The sequence below is a fragment of the Hesperophylax consimilis genome, chromosome 9 (assembly GCF_061612785.1).
Source record: "Hesperophylax consimilis isolate HC1 chromosome 9, BYU_Hcon_1.0, whole genome shotgun sequence".
NCBI lineage: Eukaryota > Metazoa > Arthropoda > Insecta > Trichoptera > Limnephilidae > Hesperophylax > Hesperophylax consimilis.
The window spans coordinates 11,149,149-11,166,762 of NC_142844.1; the positions used below are offsets into that span (position 1 = coordinate 11,149,149).

General features: G+C 36.0%; 1 protein-coding gene across 3 annotated transcripts in view; it reads left to right on the forward strand.

Annotated features, from left to right (window-relative positions):
* Nucleotides 1-13,201, forward strand: part of LOC149420902 (uncharacterized) — a 192,437-nt gene extending 179,236 nt beyond the window's left edge. For all 3 annotated transcript variants that reach the window (XM_089635272.1, XM_089635273.1, XM_089635274.1), the window contains exons 5-7: nucleotides 3,400-3,659; nucleotides 9,476-9,617; nucleotides 11,774-13,201. In XM_089635272.1, coding sequence (XP_089491398.1) covers nucleotides 3,400-3,659; nucleotides 9,476-9,617; nucleotides 11,774-11,868 — 497 coding nt within the window. In that variant the 3' untranslated portion in view covers nucleotides 11,869-13,201. The remainder of the gene's footprint in view (nucleotides 1-3,399; nucleotides 3,660-9,475; nucleotides 9,618-11,773) is intronic.
* The last annotated feature ends 4,413 nt before the right edge of the window (nucleotides 13,202-17,614 follow it).

A 17,614-nucleotide genomic window follows, 5' to 3' on the forward strand; every position in this document is an offset into this window, starting at 1 on the left:
ATCAATATTAAATCAATCAGTAAGTTTTCTCCGTGGGTTACTCAAAAATTTCCTATCGAAGAAAAAGGTAAGTATCTAATAATAATAACAATAACTAATAACTATTTTTTCTGGTATTTAAATTGAGAGCAAAAATATAAATTACATTTATTTCAGTTATGAAAAATGTCAATGTTGGTAGGTTTTTACATTTGCTCCACGCAAGAAACCCTGAGGAAGATGATTTCACTGAAGGCCTTTGTCATCTTTGCGGATGCAGGTTTGAGAGTCTTTTAACCCTAGAAGCCTTATTTACGCCTGCAAGGCGTACACATTATCTAAACTTCTCTTTCTAACGGTTGAAGTTAGCGCCTCGTGCTCTTTAACTAACCCAGTGTCCGACGGGAGCTTTCCGATGGTACCTGTCTAATATCGCTAAGGTAAGTAAAGCCATTTTTTAGTTTTTGAGGTATAGTACGCCTACGAGACGTGTGTTTAGGCTTTGTGTAACTTTTAGGTAAGATTATGTGTTTTTACTTTCGTTAATTTTTCGTATATTTTATGTTTATTATGACATTGTTTCAGACCTAATATTTCGTGGTCTAATGTATTAAACAGTGACGATATTTTGAAAATCTTAGACCGAGAAGATATTCTTTCTCTGGGAGAACCAGCTTCTCAAGACGAGGACAGCCAGTTTGTGGACGACATTCAAAGCGAAGATGAGAATAACTATGTAACTGAAGAGGATTTCCCTTCACAAGCATCTACTCCCACTGAAGAAGCCGACCAAAATTTCAGAAGCTGACTAGCATCTGATTCTGCTCATGCTTCGCAATCTGCCAACTCAGGGCGAATTCATCGTGTTACTGGAAATATTCTTCGCTGTAAGAATGGACGCGGGATGTTTGGTCAAGTAATAAGTGTCAATCATCTCACAAAACTTCAGCTATGAATACAGTCCGCACCTCTCAAAGACTAGCTCAAATTACAAATTAAATCTTGTGGGCACTATTATCAAATAAGCGGGAAATCCATGAACAATTGAAGAACTCGAGATCTCGACCTGTTGGCAGTTCTACGTTTTGTTTTGATGCCCTTCTGACACTTCCATCCTACAAACCAAAACCTGCAAAGATGGTTTACCTTTTATATTATTGTGATGAAAATGCAATAATTAATAATTCAAGTGGCAAACCTGACATGATTCATTTCTACAACCAAACAAAAGGAGCAGTAGATTCATTTGATCAAATGTGCTCCTCAATGTCGTACAGCTGCAAAACTTATAGATGGTCAATGGCTGTATTCTATGGCATCTTGAACATGGCTTTTTTCAATTCTGCTGTAGTTTATGGCCACAACATGATCAAATAAACCCTCAAACAAAAGAGAAATCTTCAAGCAACTCAGCACAGATTCGGTTGATTACCTTGGTTGGAAATGAGACTTAAAAATACTAGCCGAATTCTCGCAAAACCTACTGATTTAGGTAATAAACTTCAGGCAAGAGAACCAAAACCCAGAAAACATTAATACCGCGCTTTTTGCTGCTAAAAAAAAGAGAATGTTGAAATTAGTGTGCTGTAAGTGCAAAAAGTCAGTACGTTCTGAGCACAAAGTTGATGTCTTTGTAGATTGCTCTAAAATTATAGCTAGTAATTAAAAGCATGATTACTTTTAATTTTTACTCTAAGAATAAGTAATTAATGTTAACAAAATATTAGATTATTTAAAAAAAAAATATGTTTAAGAGGATTTTTAAGAAGATGATTTCTTTTCTTTAAATACAAGCACAATGTTTTGATTCATTGTAATAAATACCTGTGATAGTAGTTTCCATTGATGAAACTGTGTTTTATTATTAGTTTATATACTAACCTTAACTTTCCATCGAAAATAGGGCACAATTAGGTATATTTTGGGCTGTCATTTATATGTTTACGCTTCTGAGACGTATGTTAAGGCTTTATGTACCTATATAATAGATTAGGCTTCTAGGGTTAAGCAAAATGGTGTAAAGAACAGTGATTGAGATACGTATTTTAATGTACCACAACTGCAGATGCTCTGCACGATAATATTCAAATAAGCATTTACAAAAAAAAATTCAAAGGAATAATAATAATTTTAACCTGCGTGTGCTTGGATTGTACATGGAAAGCATATTCAGAGACAATGTCCATTCATAATAATATTGCCCACAGACACATTTTATATTTTTTTCTATTAAATAATTTTTTCCCTACGTGTCAAATGCTCTGAAAAATGTATAATTATACTAATTCAATATTGTTTTATGTTTACTTGCACCTGTGGAAAGCTTTGGAAAAAAGTAATAAATGAAAAATGTTATCAAACTGGAAAATATTACGCAAGTAATATCTTTAAATCATTTTTACCTTTAAAATATTAATTTTTGAGTTGTTTCATGTTATGTCTACATCTAAGTAGGTAACACATATTTTTATTTTAGCTGCTATATTTTAATAATATAAAATCAGCTGAATTAACTTTACAGTAAATTGGTATCGCGGGATAATAACCTGTAATAAACACGATGTAGGTATTATCTCTATGAAGAAAAGACATTGGACAACCATTCAAACAATTTTTTACATATATTTTTTTTATATCTTTTTTGCTAGACGACAATCGCATGGTTTTTGCACTTTGTTAGGGTCTAACAAAAAAAATAACCAGTCAGTCTATCCATTTACTTGTCAGAAAAAAATTTATGTTTAATTATTAATTAAAAATTATATTAAATTTATTTATCTCAAAATTTAATATTTTCCGTCTTATATATTAAAACTAATATACGTCCCGATCATATTATTAGGTTATTATGAGGCTGGTCCACTGATCGACGGAAAAAGCTGGAGTAGAAGATACGATTTTCAGAAGTGTTATTTCTCAATTTAAACGTTTTAAGTCGTAGGTTTAGAAAAATTTGTTCAAAATTCTCAACACTTAACTTGCTATACATGGGTCAAAACAGACCCGGACAAACCAATTCACATAGTCCGTGCCTAATATTCCTTAGTCGCACGTAAGGCCACAGAACACTGCAATGTAGGTGCAAGCATCTAGTATCAACTGTTATTTACGGTGATACATCCTCTTTAGGCTAACCCTAATATCTAAATTTGGTTTGAGCTTATATTTAAATAATGTTTTCTTAAATAATATTACTTGGTTGAAAAAAATCACGTGTTTTATTATATTACCATTACCTTTTTGTACACCAGTGTTTTATTGTGTAAATAGCCTTTTTATCGGACAATTTTACCACTTAATGTAAAATATAATAATACTATAAATGTAAATACAAATAAAATTCGAGTCCAATTAGACCCATGTAAACCGTATATGTAGTTGAAAAGATGTATTAATGATCTATTTTTTTCTTTGTTGCAGATCTACCAGAGAAAGATCCTAAGATTTTCAGTCGTCGTACAAGATACACCATTAACGAGCGAGCGAGCTTCAACTGTACTTTCGGTCCCTCATCACCCGTCGCTACCCTTAGCTGGTTTATCAATGGAGAGCCGGCAGACGAAGGAGATCTAGGCAAGACTTCAGATGTTGAAGACGAGGATGGACTGCATACGATAACCCTGGGCATTCAGTTCACGGTTCTGCCCAGGCATTCGAAGAAAGGATACATTAAACTAAAGGTACTCAAAAAAGTCTTATTTCAAGTATATTCTAATAATTGAAGGTTGTCGAGAATATCGAGCAAGGCTAGCGATCCACCAAGAGTGTTGTAAACGCAAATATTGTCTGCGAACCAATTTGTGGTTCTATTCATAAAGTAGTCTGTAATAAATAATTATTATAACTTTATTATAACGTAGTGTGCCAACTACCGCACGCAACGGTTGTGTCCGCCGCGATGTTCGCGATGCCACCGGCTCGTTATTGTTACCGCGCGTGCAGGTAGTGCAGTGAGTGAAGCGGATACCAAATTAAGTGGGCCTCCAACTACAAACTATGCCGCTATTTAAGGGGCCGAAGACCGATAGGTCTCCCGGCCAAGGGGAGTCAAAAAATATCGGGGAACAATTAAAAATATTGTCCCTGAATATTGAGGGAACCTCTCGATCAAAGGTGGATTTTTTATTAAAAATACTCACTGACAGAAATATCGATATTTTGCTACTCCAGGAAACTCATATCGTAGAAACCGACTCACCACGCTTGGATATTCCCGGCTACCTTCTAGCGGCAGTGCGGGGACACCCAAAACATGGGCTTGCAACCTACATCAAGCCGGAGTTGCAGAATATCACCCGAAAAATCACTGATGGATATCACGCGATCGGAATTCTGGTTGGAAAACTCGCTGTATTTAATATCTACAAACCTCCCAATGAACTATGGCAGTCACCAGCTCTTCCTGCATACAATCACCCGGCGGTGTATGTGGGAGATTTCAACAGCCACCACTTCCTATGGGGCTACTCGACGACCGATAAAGCTGGAGAGCAGATCACGGATTGGGCGTCAGCACAGGATTGCCAACTTATTTACGATGCTAAGCAAAAGGGAACATTTTTCTCTGCGCGATGGCGACGTGAATATACGCCAGACTTGTGTTTTGTCTCTACAGCGCCGGACGGAAAACCTATGAGGGCTTCGAGAACTATATTGAACAGTTTCCCACATAGCCAACATAGGCCAGTCATGCTAAGCATAGGCATACAGATTCCGTGTATTTCCAGCAATCCGTTGCCGCGATGGAATCTAAGAAAGGCAGAATGGCGAGACTTCTCGGAATATGTTGACAGGGTTGTGGATAACATACCACCAAAGCCGAATTCCTACGACCGTTTTTCAAACCTTTTATTTATAGCCGCAAAGAAATTTATACCTAGAGGCTACAGAAAAGTGTATATTCCAACATGGAGCTCAGAAAGTGAACAGCTTCTAGCCGAATTCGAGAGGACGAATGACCCAGACACTGCCTCTGACCTTCTCCAGTCTCTGGACGACGGACGTATGAAACGGTGGAATGAATTAATGGAGGAAATGAATTTCGAGCACTCGAGCAGAAAAGCATGGCAAACACTAAGGCGACTTGGAGCTGCAGATCAGCCAACTAAAACAATGCCCAAAGTGTCACCAAATGCTGTTGCTCAGCAACTACTCCGTAGTTCAAAAACGACAACAAGGTCTCACATAAACCACCAGGTCCAAAAATCTCTGAAGGCGGCGCGGCAAAAATGGCCGGTGAACCCCAACACTGTGGTCGCCGTTACAGCTGACGATGTAGATATCGCCCTCACTTCAACAAAAGCTGGGAAAGCAGCTGGATGTGATGGAGTTCTCCCAGACTTTCTGAAACATGCTGGACCACGGACAAAAATATGGATCGCAAAACTATTTACTGAAATTTTCAAAACTGGAGAAATACCAAATACCTGGAGAAAGTCTAAAGTTATTGCGATCCTCAAACCCAACAAGCCAGCAGAGGATCCGAACAGCTACCGGCCAATTTCACTTTTAAGTACCATGTACAAACTTCTTGAGCGAGTTGTGCTCCGCAGACTTACTCCAATTTTGGAGAAAGTGGTCCCACAAGAGCAAGCTGGCTTCAGACCAGGCCGTAACTGCTGCGATCAGGTGTTAGCACTGACAACACACATTGAATCTGGTTTCCAGAAACGGCTGAAGACTGCGGCAGCGTTCATTGATCTCTCTGCGGCCTACGACACGGTGTGGCACAAAGGCCTCCTTGTTAAACTGTACGACACCATAGAGGATGGCAACACAGTACGACTCATTGAGCAACTGCTAACTGGCCGTACCTTCAGGGTTTTTCTAGGAGGGCGAAAAAGCAAAAAAATACCCCTCAATAATGGCCTTGCCCAGGGCTCAGTGCTGGCTCCATCGCTATTTAACATCTACACTCGAGACCTCCCTCACACTGAAGGCAGAAAATTTGCTTACGCAGATGACATCGCCGTCACAGCTCAAGCCAAAACCCTTAAAGCAGCAGAAGATATCCTCAATTCTGACCTAAAGGCTTTGGAAGAATATTTCCTCAATTGGCGACTAAAGCCAAATGGGTCGAAAACAGTTGCGACAGCTTTTCATCTTAGCAATTCACAAGCGGATGCCAAACTCTGTGTTCAGTTTGATGGAAAAAATATTTACCATGACCCCCACCCCCGCTATCTCGGAGTTACTTTGGACAGGAGCTTGAACTACCGGCAACACATGGAAACAGTGGGTAAAAAAACCAGGACAAGGCTTAACTTAGTTAATAAGCTAGCTGGAACTAGCTGGGGATGCGACGCCAACACGCTCAGAACAGCATCCATTGCCCTGGTTTTCTCAACGGCTGAATACTGTGCTCCAGTATGGGCTAGAAGCGCCCACACTTCCATGGTAGACGTTCAGCTTAATGCCACAATGCGAACCATCAGCGGGACTTTAAAATCTACTCCTCTCCCTTGGCTCCCCGTACTTGCAAACATAACCCCGCCAAACATCAGGCGAGAAATTGCAACACTGAGGGAATACAAGAAGGCGCTGCAAAAAAGCGCAATACCTCTACACGAAGATGTCGTCTCCCACCCGGCATGCCGCTTGAAGTCCCGAAAGCCCTTCTGGGCGGAAGGAGAGAGGCTCCTCCGACTACCTCTCACCCCAGAAGATAGGTGGAAACTTGAGTGGCAAACGGCCAACGTGGGAAATGCCCATCTCATACAGGACCCCACCGAGAGACAGCCTGGGTTCTCACTGCCTCGCAAAACCTGGTCCGCCATCAATAGGTTAAGGTGCTCCCATAGCCGCTGTGCCCACATGATGCACAGATGGGGCCTTAAAGAGTCGGCGATGTGTGAATGTGGTGCGGTGCAGACTACCGAACATGTGGTCAACAAATGCCCGCTCCATTCATTCCCCGGCGGGATTGATGAGGTCCACATGGCGACGCCTGAGGCCCTAAAATGGCTCGCAGATCTAGATGTCCCCCTCTGACCCCCCACCATACGAAAGAAGAATTATAACTTTTCAAATTGACGCAACTATTTAGGATCGCTGGTGAACAATTCGAATTGGTAAGGGATTCTGACTTACCCCTGGTCTTCTGATATATGTCTTGTTGTGAACAGTGGCGGCTAGCTCTGAAGAGCGTTGGATCAACGCACTCCCAAAAATTCAGGCAATCTTAAAATAACAATTATCAAACGATAATACTATCATTGAAAATCAAAGCTAACAAGAGCTCGATTTTTGTTATTGGTATCACTTGTCATAAGTCACGTGGTGCGAGCGAATTCCATATCGGTCATCGAGAAACGTCACCCGGGAACATCAATTATCTATACACGCAGAGCATGGATGTCGAGTCGACATTGTCGACCACAGTATTAAAATTTGCCCGAAACATGAACGGTGCTCGCTAATGCCTTTTAAACTCTTCGGTGAGATGGCGCCACTTTGGTTTACAGTTCGCATACCTATCATTCCAGTAGGTAGGGATAGAATGGCAATATTATTAACTCAATCTCAATACGCATTTTCGTGAGTACAAGCCGCCACTGATTGTGAATCGATATTATGGCCCTGATCCCTCATGGGTGGTTATCTCTGCACAAGTTTCCGTAATATATTCGATATTATACAAACTACAAACTGAGGCAGCATTTAGTATTTTCACGAAACGTGCTTTCCTTGTTTTGCACAATTTTTGTCATGTCACTGATGTAGGTATGTACTCCACACTGCCAGACAGGCCCAGGCATTGATGTATTCATCAGGTAATTGGGTAGAGGAATATATGAATATAATATATGTTAGAGGGAGATGCATATAATTGCGTCAACAAGTGTTTATACCAACCCTGTGGCCGACTTATAAATTGGAAGATTCGGAAACAATGCAAGAATAATCTAAGTGTAATGAATAAATTTAATAAAGATGCGCTAAAATGGACGGTTTAGACATGGAAAGTGAATGAACGGAGAAATGAGCACCAGGAGAATATATGTATGACGAGAAAATGAGCGATAAAATATTTTGGGGACGCCTGAGAAAGATATGGAACGCGAATTTAGAAAAAAAATCGAGTCGGGTCATGTCGAGAATCGGAATATTAGAAGTGTAAGTATGAAGGAGACCGTGTATGAATGTAAATAAAACAATAAGCACGTGCCCGGGCAGATTTGTGTGGCTGACGTAGTGGTCCACTCTCAATTCCCACCCCTTTTAGAGAATCGGCGTGATGGTAAGTTAAGGATTGAAGAGAACTTTTTAAAAAAAAGTTGTTTCCCTTATTCACAAAGTGAGAAAAACAATATAAGATAAAACAAAAGTCAACATTTAGACAATTTCAGTTTCACAGTTTGGTTGAGATGATTTTCCGCTCTTAATTTATGACAGCTTAAAAGGGATTTTGGTCATTATTATTACAACGAGACTCTTCACCATTGAAAATACAAAAGACAAAATTTTTCAGTAATATTTATTTTGGTTTAATAGTCTTCTTTATTTAGAAGATCTGATTAGGTTTGTTTTTTTACTTATTTATATAAAATGAGAAAATCCATTCAACTTGTGTTTCAAAGCCTTGAAAGCCAGCATTTTTTTTAACAACTCTTTCAGAAATTTTTTTTTCTTAGTCTTGAAATGAAAAGCACTCAACACCAATATTACTTTCAAATTGTGAAATCACCATAACGCAGATCAAATAATTTATTTTTAACTATTTTATTGATTTTGAGATTTCTTCTAAATTATTCAGCTATCCTTCAATTACGTTAAAGTTTTAAAAATATTCATTAAATCTTAAGTTTAATATTTATGTTTAATTTTTAGTTACTTAATTAATACGTATTTTATTAAATTCAAATAACTCACAATAATTTATGATAATCTATGCTTATAAAGACTGGACGGCTTCTAAGGGTAGTTTATTTGAGATGTTACCCGCAGTAGTATGTCAGGGTATATGTCGTCTTAGGGTCTTCATAACGGAAGGAAGGAGAGGATGAAGGAAAAGTATTTAAGAGGTGGATGGGTATCTGGGGGCAGGTATGTCCAGGAGAGACGTAGGAATCCATCCCTCGTCCGGCTGGAGAGGTCAAAGGGTATCTTCATTTTTTCCCGATCCGGCTCACTAAGTCCACAAACGTGATCTAAATCGTTTATTACAAACTTAAAGTTTAATTTTATATTGTAAGTTGAGGTATTATTGTAACGAGACTGCTTTGCGCTGGAATTTATAATATGCGAACATTAAACCAAATGGATACAGTTTTGGTAAGTTTTTAGATTCTCACGGCCAAAAGCATTTTTGTTGTTTGTTTTTGGGGTGTTATGCCGTGTTGCGCTAACTCCTTCTTTAGCCGACGTTTCGGACAGCGTTGCAGTGTCCATCATCAGGGCAGATCCGGTAGATCCGCAACACGGCATAACACCCCAAAAACAAACAACAAAAAAGGATACAGTTTTCATAAAAATAACGTTATACTTTTTTCCGCAGTGTTCTGTTATGGTTGCCACCCTGTTTTGCGGGGCCCTAGAAAACACCGTAGAAGTGGAGTCACCCCAGAAACCTCCGGCACTAGAGAGCAGAGACATCGCAGCGCATTCGGCCGTCAATTCGCACGCTGACAGGGTGCAAGGTGAGCATTGAACCTGAACACTGAGCACTGAAAACAAAGCAAAACTGAGCATACAAACTTTCATTGATATATTCATTCCAGCACGGTTTATTTTTTCGTTTTCATTCTATGGCGTGACATTTTTTGCATCGTTATGGAAGAACCTCGATTCAACCAATAAATCAACGTGACTGATGATTTGTTAAAAAAAATTCATTCTGTAAAGATAGGAAAGTTTTTTTCGTGCTATCGACGTTAAGATTGCACTCTAAAAACTGCATTAATCTTAATCATTGAATAAGAAGATTATACTCATAAGTCTAAGCCAAATATTAACCGAACAAGATTGAAAAAAATTAAAAGCTAACGGTCTCAACTGGGAAACGAACCCAGGATAACGCCTCAACCAACTCAGCCACTAATGGAACATAATTATTTTACATCGTTTTTTTCGATCTCATATTGAAAATTAAGAATTAACAACAGTATCTTCAACAATTTTTTTTCCATATTTTTGGCTGCGATCGTTTTGAATGATTACAAAGTTCTAACGAATTTATTCGTGACCCAGGTACTAAATAGTTTCTCAGATAAAAATATCCTTACCTTTGTATTTTTTCATGTCTTTTTCAGTTATATGTTTCGTTTAGATTTATTATTATTATATTCTTCTTCAAATATATATTAAATTCATGGGTAAATCTTCTAAACATATTATAAAATAAAACAGCTATGTTAAAAATAATGTTTTAGATGGTTTTTGGTCGATAGTTTTACAAATAAGTCCCTATGTTTCCAAAAGCCATCGTTTCTAGTTGCGTTTTTAAAAGTTGTTCAAATCATGATTCAGCTTCATTGTAGTATTTTATATACATTTTAATATATACAGTGTATCCCTTTTAAATATATACTATTTGTGGTCCCTCGACAATTTGCCAGAGTGTTGAAAATTGAGTACCTTTATGAGTCTTCTATTTAAAATTGAAATACCAAAATGAAGCAAAAGGTAAATAAATTTATTTTTAATGACTAATGACTTACGAAGTTCTTGCACAGCAACTGTAGATTTTAGCACCCCGTATTCCTTGGTCTATGTACTTTCATCTGTCTTCATTTTCTGTCATTTGCTAGAATTTAGAATTATCATCTGATTCTGACAGTTGGCAGAATTATAATCTGTCACCTACCAAAAGCATTTTACTGCAAATTCTTTAAATAATTTCTAATTGTGAATTATGATTCTGTATCCATTCCGTAATCCTTTAATCCTGATATCAATTCTAAAGCCCGTGATAAACAACTGTCTATGAACATTCATCAAAGCGATTTGATCGTCAGAATTAGCTCAGTAATTATTAAGCAGAAATCAGTTAATTTAATCCAAAATTATTTTGGACACGTACCTTGCTGAGATCGTCTGTTTAAGTGGCAACTGTTGTCTACGAACTCCTGTGTGTTAATTCGATCTTCAAGGAATGTATCAATGTATTAAAGTACTTAATCAAATCAATCAAACGAATGAATATCATTATTTTAAGAGTCATTCATAAAAAAAAATCTAATTTTAGAAAGTATTTGGCATTCAAAGATTAATGGGGGTTTGTTTTGTAAGCAAAGAATTCGATATCTATTGAACAAACTATGGCAAAATAACAAGCATTTCAATGAGCACAGCTCGTTTTTAAAATTGAGTATATTGAAACACACATGCTACATACTGTGTTAGCTTTTAACTCGATCCAACCGACCACTATTACCCCGGCCTGAGGGAAACCCGGCACTCATAGTATATAAACATTCTTTGGTGCTTTTGGTGTTTTCCTGTATGTGTTAGCTTCCAAAAGGCGCCTCAAACTTAGTGCAGGACCCCAAACTCAAGGCAGGTCCGACCGTACTGTGCGCCGACTTTCCAAGAAGCCAAGGCGATATTCTGAAGGAATTTCTCCTTTCGAAATTTTTTTAATATCTGACGGCCCTGGCTTCCCTAAAAAAACCATTACGAAATGTTCACAAATGCATTAAATATAATCTCCAATCTACTCGTATATATAAAACTCTTTGTGTGAGTTGATCACATGAAAACTTAATGAACTTCCATAAGAATTATTTCACAACACAGAGGTCATAAGCTGGGCAAAAAATTATAACGATATACTTATGTAACATTTTTGTTTCAGCTGGCAGCACGACAATTTTAAGGGCTGATCGCATGCTTCTCGTAATCCCCCTCGTGTCAAGCCTGCTTTACGTGCTGCCCCCGAGCAAGAGATAACCGCTACATATCATTACTGAATATCTTACTGTTACGACTAGACTATTGAAATTATGCCAAAGATTGATTACCATTCATTTTCCTAGGGGAACTTACATCGCTAGGTTATGGATATGTATATTATGTATGTTAATTGGCTGGGATCTGTGGGAAATTTGACAATTATTTGAAAAAAAATGTGTTGCATTAGATACGGATTGGTTGTTAAAATGGATTCATGGTGCAAATAACAAACACGGATAAAAATGATTAATGCTGATTTATTAAAAATATCTCCAAAATATAAAGTGTTAGTAAATTCATAATAATATCGGAACATGTGTTTATTCATTTGTCTTTGTCTTAAAAATATATCATTACGAAATGCAAAAATGTTGAAATTATTATGAACACGTGTTCGAAATCGTGACAAAACATTGGTATTTTAATTAAAATTTATCAGGATACCTATCAATTCAATCGTTAATGGCCTACAATTTTTTTTAACAGTACCTAATAATTTGAAGAGATTATTAATAAATTTGCAATACTTTTTATTAGGAAGTTTTATCCGTGCATTATTCAAAATTTTAAAATAATCGTTTTGTCGATTTTTTGCTTAATGGTTTATTAATTTTATTTTGATTGCTTATTGAAATGTAAATCCTCAAGCGTGTAGGTACCTAACACGGAACCTATAATGACATAAATTCTCTAAATATATTGTATTAAAAAAGCAATGTTAATCGGTAAAATCTATAATCCACATATAAAAACTTTAACCAAAGAATGGTTATTGTTAATATTAATGGTCGCATTAAGAGTAATATTTGATTTAGATTGTGAACGAAGAAAAATCAGCATCGACGGCCCCAATTACACTGGTTTTCTAATTTTAACATTTTACGTACAAATTGCTTATTGTATACAATAACATTAACCACCATTTTGATCGCTAACGTTCAGCTCAGATACCATTTAAATAGGCAATTTTTTTGTGAATACAAAAGTATATATAATATAAAAGTCTTCGGGATGGTGAAGGGAAGCGAAAAAGGTAGGAAGAGGGGAAAAAGGAAGATTGGTAAGTAGGTACCTGGCTATTCCAAGTAGTTATTGAAAGCCATTTAAAGTGTCTCCTTTCTGAGTGGTAAACATAAACTTGTTATTATTTTAAATAAATACATATTATTGAAAATTACCCTTATTTAATTCAGTCCATAAATTAGTAAATAAAATTGTATAAGTGTCTATGTGTTAGTAATATTAAGTAAATAATAAGATAAATAAATTATTTTATTTTATTTGAATATAATATTATGTAATGATTATATTGTGATCTTTAGATTTATGTTTAACGTAAAAATATATGATAAAATCGTATTATTACTACGTATTTACGAATATTATGTAGCAAAATAAATAAATATAATGTACGTTTAAAATGTTTTTTTTTTAACTCTTCAAATCTCATCACTGTCATAGTATTTTAAAATATTTATGTATTTAATCGATGTGATCGTTAACATGATATGTCTGTTTAAATTTAAAATGATAAAATTATTCTATCACTTTGACGACACTAAATGTAATAATCTGGATGTATGTAAATAATACTAAAATAAAATCGATAATTTTATCTGCTTCAATTGTCTTTCGTTAACCCCTTTCAATAAAAAAGCTCTCACTATAAGTTTTAGGATAAAGTTTTCGTTTAAATTTAATGTAATCCTATTAAATTTTCTATTGAGTAAGAAAATATATCTATTATTGAAAGGAGAATTTTTTATTTAGTGCCCACATGGAATCCCTTGACTTATGCAAATACATAATGTTATCAAAGGGTTTCAGAAGACCTTTTTATGATAATATTTAATGAAAAATATTTTATAACCACCTTTTGTTACCTCACTCTACAACGCAAAATATGACGACTATGAGCGTTACGTAAAGAGTAAACTTCGGTAATGTTTTTTTTATATGTGCAAATATTAAATTCGTTATTCAACGTAATATTAAACATGTACAAATACATTGAACAAATTGATAAAGTATGATGGCTGGAGATATGTTTTGTGTATTTACCCTCACTACCTACTCCGCTTCCCGCAATGTTGAGCAGAGAAGGTGGAACGCCACACTCCGACTTGAAATAACTCCTCTCTTCATCAACAGTCAAAGCTTATTTTAATAGAATAATAGTACGTGAACACAAAATTTAATGAAATTATTACAATCGTAAGCATGATTCAGCTAATTATGACAATCGGAAGTTTAACTAAACAAATTATGACAATCGGAAGCCAAATTCAGCAAATTATGACAATTTGAAGCCTAAATAAGCAAATTATGACAATCGGAAGCGTACTTTAGCAAATTATGACAATTGGAAGCCTAATTTAGCAAATTATGACAATCGGAAATCTAACTAAGCAAATTATGACAGTTGAAAGCCTAATTAAGCAAATTATAACAATCGGAAGCCAAATTATCAAATTTGACATGGTATCAAAATGTTTTGAGTACCCAATAAATAATAAATACCTACCCATGGTTATTTTTTTTACATTAACCCGAAAAAGGAGGCCCTAAAATAATTTCCCCTCAGACCCTGTGTCATTTTTGGGGATGCTGTGAGGAGGGTCTTTTTGAGGATATGAAAAAGAGGAAGTAAATAGGTATGAGGAGTTGGGGAGGAATCTAAGTATCAGTATATTTATCTTTCTAATCTATCCCTCCCGCTGCGGCTCAAGTAGTATAGAATGATAATTGTATTAAGTCACGAATTATGGATACCGTTAAAAATATAAGGAACATTTAAAGTTATTTTTTCTAATTCTGACCAATTTAATTTCTGATAAAGATCTAACTTTTCACATTGCTAAACGGTTCGAACTGGCTACAACTTAAACTTACTTAACCATGACATTGAAAACGCTACTGGCTGGTAAAACGGCTGTCACCAACAACACATTCACGAGCAAAAACGAACATGTGGCGGCAAATCTAAAATGTCATATTATTTTAGTATCCAAAACATCAACTACGGCCACAAATTTTTCAAATATACATGGCAGTTTTATAACTAAAACCAATCAAATCTACAAAAAATCGACTTAAACGATATTCCAAAGGACAACCGTTCAATCAGTAAATTCAAACTCAAATCAAAACATGGCTGAGAGAACTGAGTGATAATCAACTGGCAAATATTATGAAGATATTGTAAATTATCTGGATAATTAATACAAAAATATGAAAAATGAACCCGGGATAAACAAAGTTTGATTGACTGAAAAATCGGTTTGACTGAGGATTGGGCCTTCCTACTCAGGCACTAGAGTCAACCACGCTAACAACTTTGCCAAATCGCGATTGGCTGACCGATATTTATTTCGTTTATTAACTTCTGCAATGTCATCCAATTTCAGAGAAATTCCTATATGTCTGCGGGTGTATGCGTGATTTCCACAAAAAGTTTATAGAATTAATTGTTATTGACAACGACTCTATCTACTGAATTTTAGCTTGACCAGATGTCGGGAAGTAGGTTAATTTTCACTTACAAGATTTGCATTCTTTCATTCACGAAAACAAAAGTGAAATTCAAATAGATGTATTTAAAAACTACCACAGGCCGCCTCAGAACTGGAAAAACCTAGTGAGGAAGACTGGGAAAACTACCACAGGTCGCCTCAGAACTGGAAACCCTAGTGCGTAATACTGGGAAAACTACCACAGGCCGCCTCAGAACAGAAAACCCTAATGGGGAAGATTGGGAAAACTACCACAGGCCGCCTCAGAACTGAAAACCCTAGTGAGGAAGACTGGGAAAACGATATTATTCTTTTGAATATAACTTTAATAGTGTGATCTGTGTCTTCAATAATAACCGTAAGTGCGGTACGCTAATATATATTATGTTACAACATACAATATTACCACTTACATAAGTCATAATCATGAACAAACTTATCTCAAAATTACACTAAAACAAAAGCAATGAAATACCGACTACATGAAATGAAAAAAAAAAATATTATATTTTCGCTGCAGCAGGAATCGAACCTATCTAAGCATCCAATCTCGAAGTCAAATACGTGAAGCATTCAACCTTCTATGTAAGAGCAGTCAAACGATATTTCTCTCTGAAGTTCTCTGAAACTACGAAGACCATTACAAAGGTCATTATTAGGTCCCGAAACGAAATGATGGATGTTATTTCATTATCTCTCGTTTCCCTTTGCCAAAATTTACTGCTAAAATAATAATACAGTACAAAATGATTTATCTCGGCTAAGCCAAATTGAACCCGCGATTGAATTTCTAGGAACAACACAAACTCTAAAACAGACAATTTGTTTGTCTGAATCTGAGACTGGAAAATCTCTCGATCGGGAAGCATGGGCGTCATTATGTGCGCAGCATTAAGTATATTGAGCAATTTTATTTTCTAGACTAATTTAACGGTATTCAATAAAAAGTGTATCGAAAAAGGGAACCAGAAAGAAATTAATTGTTTTTTATTTTGTTTTTCTAATCAAATGTCTGTTACACGGTGTACTGTGGTGTTAAAGCATACCTTTCGTGTGCTCCATGTCTTGAGAAATGCGAAACTCGAGGAAGTAAGAATAAGACAAATTTTAACTCTGAAGAAGTACCTACCTAAATTTGTCTGTTTGTTTAAAAAAAACTATTGAACGGTATGCTCTGACGTCATGAAATTTGCACATCTCTTTCGAATACGAAAAGTAATTATTTTCAGTTGGCAAGGTCGTTTACATTATTTTAATTGTAAAAATGGGCAACTCATATTGTTGGTTCCATAGTTTTAAAACCATCAATAAAAATAACGATTTGAATTTGAGTACCTAATAAAAATAATTTAACAAACGTATAGTTTTACCAGTCCCAGCGAGAGGTCCCACGTGACATCATCATTCTAGTATCGTCTGTATTTTTTGTTTTGATTCAAAACATGTGAGAAAGAAGAGGGTCGTCAATGACGTACGGATGATCTCTCTCGCTGGGAATAGTTCAGAGACCTGTTATGTGACGTATATCAACCCCAATTATTGGGAAAAGTAAATGCCCACAAATAGTGTAACAAGTAAATGTTGTGACACAAATCAAAAAAATATAAAAAAATGTGAGATGGGAGATAATGGGGGAGATGATGCGGCAGAATTAAACATTGTGTTTCTTCTAGGAATCAATTAAAATTGGAGGGTAAAAAGGTTTGAATTTAAGTATAAATTACAAAGAAAATCAAACCCTTTTATAAAAGGTAATATAAAATGGCGGAAAATCAGCAGAAAACATTGGTTAATTAATTATAGGTAAGTAATGTATATTTTGTAGATTTCGTTTCCTATGCCACCTTGATTTAAATCGAGGCATTTTGTTGGTTGGTCTCTGACCTTAAAGCGAACTTATCCCTCATAAAACTACTTCACTAATAAGATCCCAAAGTGTGTAGCTTCCTTAGTTGATTTCGGTATTTGACGTAGAAAAATATATTGTATATTCCTTTTTAAATGTGTTCTTAATGCAATGTTTCCTAATGAGACATCAAATAATATATGAAACTTTAATTATATTTATTAGTATTTAAAGGATTTCTTCAATTATTCATTTTTAGATTCAGGGACGCCCGAGGAAGAAATGGCACGTTCAAGTGAACCAGATAGGAGTCGACCACGTGGACTGTAGGTTGTTTTGTGGGTCTTACATAGGGCTGCCACCTCTCCGGGTTTGCATGGTGCAT